Source organism: Olea europaea, unplaced genomic scaffold, assembly GCF_002742605.1.
Source record: "Olea europaea var. sylvestris unplaced genomic scaffold, O_europaea_v1 scaffold1814, whole genome shotgun sequence".
NCBI classification, from domain to species: domain Eukaryota; kingdom Viridiplantae; phylum Streptophyta; class Magnoliopsida; order Lamiales; family Oleaceae; genus Olea; species Olea europaea.
In genome coordinates, this window is record NW_019235893.1 from 17,854 (window position 1) to 22,719 (window position 4,866).

The 4,866-nt window shown below is 39.6% G+C and overlaps 1 protein-coding gene across 1 annotated transcript in view; it reads right to left on the reverse strand.

The window, feature by feature from the left end:
* The window catches only part of LOC111378405, an 8,157-nt gene extending 3,609 nt beyond the window's left edge, over positions 1-4,548 (reverse strand). The window contains exons 1-7 of the mRNA XM_023001598.1: positions 4,271-4,548; positions 3,260-4,174; positions 3,034-3,172; positions 2,586-2,808; positions 1,786-2,474; positions 1,005-1,725; positions 12-815 (exon numbers count right to left, since the gene is read on the reverse strand). Of these exons, the coding sequence (XP_022857366.1) occupies positions 12-815; positions 1,005-1,725; positions 1,786-2,474; positions 2,586-2,808; positions 3,034-3,172; positions 3,260-4,174; positions 4,271-4,548 (3,769 nt within the window). The remainder of the gene's footprint in view (positions 1-11; positions 816-1,004; positions 1,726-1,785; positions 2,475-2,585; positions 2,809-3,033; positions 3,173-3,259; positions 4,175-4,270) is intronic.
* Between the last annotated feature and the right edge of the window lie 318 nt (positions 4,549-4,866).

The window sequence follows — 4,866 nt, forward strand, 5'->3', positions numbered from 1 at the left end:
CCCAGTCGTACTTTTCCTATCATCTGCATTTCCGGCCCAATCGGCGTCGGAGTATCCAGCCAAATCAAGATTGAAATTCCTAGAATAGAATATCCCTAGATCCACTGTACCACTGATATACCTGATTATGCGTCTAACAGAGCTTAGGTGTGACTCTTTTGGATCCGCCTGAAAGCGAGCACACACTCCTACACTAAAGGCAATGTCAGGCCTAGTAGCTGTGAGATAGAGAAGACTACCTATCATGCTACGATATAGGGAAGGATCTACACTCTTACCAGAAGGATCACGACCTAACTTTAAGGTAGTACTCATCGGTGTCCTAGTATGCTTCTTACTATCTAACCTAAATCGCTTAACGAGATCCTTAGCATACTTAGACTGTGAGATAAACAGTCCATCCTCTGTCTGTCGTACCTGAAGTCCAAGGAAATAACTTAACTCCCCAACCATACTCATCTCGAACTCTCTCTGTAGACACTCAGCAAACTCAAATGCTAAAGACTCAAGAGGAGATCCAAAAATGATATCATCGACATAAATCTGAGCAATGGTAAAATTTTCTTCTATATATCTAATGAATAAGGTCCTATCTGCGCCACCTCGAGAGAATCCATGTTTTTGCAGATATGATGTAAGTCTCTCATACCAAGCTCTAGGAGCTTGCTTCAAACCATAGAGTGCTTTGTGAAGTTTGTAGACATAGTGGGGAAATTTTGGATCAACAAATCCCTTAGATTGTTCCACATATACTTCTTTCTGAAGAAGTCCATTCAAGAAGGCACTCTTAACGTCCATTTGGTGCAACTTGAAGCCTAAGGTACATGCAACAGCAATCAGAATCCTAATAGACTCAAGTCATGCAACGGGGGCAAAAGTCTCATGAAAATCAATCCCCTCAACTTGAGTATACCCCTGAGCAACTAATCTCGCCTTATTCCTAGTTATAGTACCTTGGTCATCTGTCTTGTTCTTAAAGATCCACTTGGTACCAATAACATTACAATTTTCAGGTCTGGGAACTAAGATCCACACATTATTTCTAGCAAATTGATTTAGCTCCTCATGCATCGCATTCACCCAACACTCATCACTAAGGGCCTCTTCAACTTTCTTAGGCTCTACCTGAGAAATATAGCTAGTGTACGCTAGATTGTTCAGTACTCTCCTACGAAGTCTCATCCCTTCATCTAGATCCCCAATAATATTATCCTTAGGATGACTAGACTTAACCCTAGTCGATGGTTCCTTAGGACTTTTATCTAGATTTTGTGGAAGCGTTTCCTTTTCAGATGATTCAGGCACAGGTAGCTCAGTAGGATCACTTGAACTCAAAAGATCAGCATCTTTATCACATTTTTCAGCACTCTCCCCCTCACTAACAGCATCGTCTATTACAACATTTATAGACTCCATCACCACACGGGTACGTAAGTTATACACTCTAAATGCTCGGCTATTCCTAGAGTACCCTAGGAAGATCCCTTCATCACTCTTTGATTCAAACTTACTCAACTTCTCTCTATCCCGCAAAATGTAGCACTTACTCCCAAATACTCTAAAATACTTAACAGTAGGCTTTTTACCTTTAAGAATTTCATATGGGGTCTGATCAATCTTGGGTCTAAGGTATGGGGTCTGATCAGTCTTGGGTCTAAGATAGACTCTATTGATGATGTGGCATGCAGTGTTAATAGCTTCTCCCCAAAAGTATAGGGCTAATTCCTTGCCATGAAGCATGGCTCTAGCCATGTCCTGAAGGACACGATTCTTCCTTTCAACTACCCCATTTTGTTGTGGAGTGATAGGGGAAGAGAACTCATGCAATATCCCTTCGTCCATACAGAAACTCTCAAGATTAAAGTTCTCAAACTCTTTTCCATGGTCACTACGCATCCTAAACACTTTGAGATTCAGTTCATTGCTAAGCCGTTTACACAGAGACTTTATGAGGTCACTAGCATCAGATTTTTCCCTAAGCAATTCTATCCAAGTAAACCTCGAGAAGTCGTCTACCACAACAAGAATGTATCGCTTACCACCTAAACTCTCAGTCCTAGAAGGTCCCATCAAATCCATGTGTACCAACTCCAGGGGTCTTTTGATCAGAATTTTAGTAGTCTTCTTATGGCTCCCCATAAGTTGTTTACCTAGTTGACATGGTCCACACACAACATTTTCACTAGGAACTATCTTAGGCAGCCCATCTATTAATTCTTTCTTAGCCAACTGCTCTAGACTCTTATAGTTCAAATGACCTAATCTTTTGTGCCAGAGCTCACTCACATCAATTTTAGCACTCCTACAAACATAGTTAGAATTAGGTAATACCCCATAACAATTGTCAGATGTTCTAACCCCTTCAAGGACTACCCCACCGGATGAATCATACACGGTACATCTCTTCTGCACAAAACTAACCTCAAAGTCGTCATCACAAATCTGACTAATGCTTAACAAATTTGACTTTAAACCTTCCACATAAAGCACATTAGAGATCACAGGTAAACCATGCATTTGTATAGTACTTTTGCCAAGAATAGGTGCAGAGCCCCCATCTCCAAAGGTAACCATACCACCATTACATTCATCAAGAGTAGTGAATAGAGCTTTATTACCACACATATGCCTAGAACATGCACTATTCAGGTACCACATATTAGAATTTTGAGCTTTTAAAGCAACATGAGCAACAAAACAGTTTTCTTGACCTGAAAGTCTTCCTAGATCACCCTTTTTGACCCAAATCTTTTTAGATGACAAAGTACTCTTAGTTAGCTTAGTAAGCATCTCAGTCAAATGACTAACCTGATTAGACAAAAAGCTAACCTGACTAGGAATGTTTTGATTTCAACGCTCATTGCCTAACTTATAACATCTAGGCCTAGTGTGTCCTAGAGCTCCACAGTGGTGACAGGTGGGAATGAACCTAGGCTCAAAGGTACGTGTCTGTGGGTACCTAGTCCTGATGTTCCTACATGATTGATGACTTTGTTCCCTAGGAACACTCTTACCCTTACTTGGACTCCTAACAGCATTAGACTTAGAGGCAGACACAAAGACAGTCTTAGATGGTCCAGCAACATGTGTATTACCCTCAACATATCCTAGACCTCTCTTATCTCCCATTGGCTTATTCATTCCCAACAGGTTATCCAATTTATTAGTTCCACTTATGAATGTCTGAAGATGAGCATTAGATTTCTCCAATTCACTAGTCAAACTCTTAACCTTGTCTTCCAATTTCTCATTGACACACTTTAACTCACTACCACTCTTAAGTGAATCCTGAAGCTTACTACCCAGTTGCTCTTTTTCTCTTTCAAGTTCGTCAACCTTTTTAAGTAGGGCTTTATTGACCTTCTTTATTTTAAGACTCTCCTTAAACAACAGTTGATAAGCTTCTTGTAAGTATATGTCATCCTCATCCTCATTCTCATTACCAGAATTATCGTTTGAATTTTCTTCCTCAACCTTGTCACTTTCCTTATCAGATTCACTCTTAACAGTAGCCACAAATGCCATATAATTTCCTTCATCATCACTACTAGAGGATTCTGGCCTATCACTGGTCTCAGATTCATTATCAGTAAGTGAGACAACTAAGGCCCTATCTTTCCCTTTTCTTTGATTTTTCTTATAGCTAGGACACTCATTCCTATAGTGACCTATTCCTTGACACTCATGACATCTAACCAAACGTGTCTTCTCACTTGACCCTTTATTGTTAACTTTCTCAATTTTATCTTTTGTGAATCTGCTAGGGGCTCCACTCTTCCTATCCTGAGGCTTTCTCCTATTCTTGAGGACTTTTTGCAATTTCTTAACAAAGTATGCGATTTCCTCATCCCTAAGTGACTTAGTATCAGAAGATACATCTTCTTTAATGGATTTTAGGGCTATGGACTTTCCTTTCTTATGTTGTGAGATGGTGAGTTCATAGGTTTGCAAGGATCCTACCAATTCTTCGATCTTAACTTCATCTAGGTCCTTACTTTCCTCAATGGCAGTGACTTTAGGCCTAAATCTCTCAGGCAGAGATCTAAGTACTTTTCTCACAATCTTAGTCTCGGGAATTCTCTCACCTAGGTTGAAACTAGAGTTAACTATATCATTTAGTTTAGTGTAAAACTCATCAAAGGTTTCATCATCTTTCATCCTCACTTCTTCAAACCTAGAGGCTAGCATTTGCAATTTTGAGTTCTTTACTATCTTAGTTCCCTCATGTGTAGTTTTAAGAATGTCCCAAACCTCTTTAGCAGTTTCGCACATAGACACTCTCCTAAACTCTTCTGGAGATATGGCCATGAATAATGCATGAATTTCCTTACTATTCCAATTACATGCAGCTAATTCATCTTTAGTCCACAGTGATATGTCAGTAAGGTTAATTGTTCCTGATACGGTAGTAGATGGAGGTTTCCAACCATTTTGAACGCTAATCCAAACATGCTCATCTAAGGACTTAAGGAACGCACGCATTCTAACATTCCAATATGCATAATTACTTCCGTCGAAAAATGGAGGTACAGACAGTGATTGACTCATCTAGACAACTATGGGCCAAGACTCGAGATTAAGCTCTGATACCACTTGAAAAACTTATCGTTCGACCCAACTAACACCTAGAGGTGGGGTGAATAGGTGTTCTTGCGGAATTAAAAACTTTTTGAATAATTCATGCAACAAGTCACACAAATTATAGTTTGTCCAGATTAATTCACGTGATTTATCTACCTATGTTGGATTACCACTGACAAGTAAATAAATTAAAGCGGTAAAAACACAATAAACATGTTGACGGAGAAACCCAATTGGGTAAAACCCCCGGGCACAAGCCAGTAGAGATTCACTATTGTAGAAACC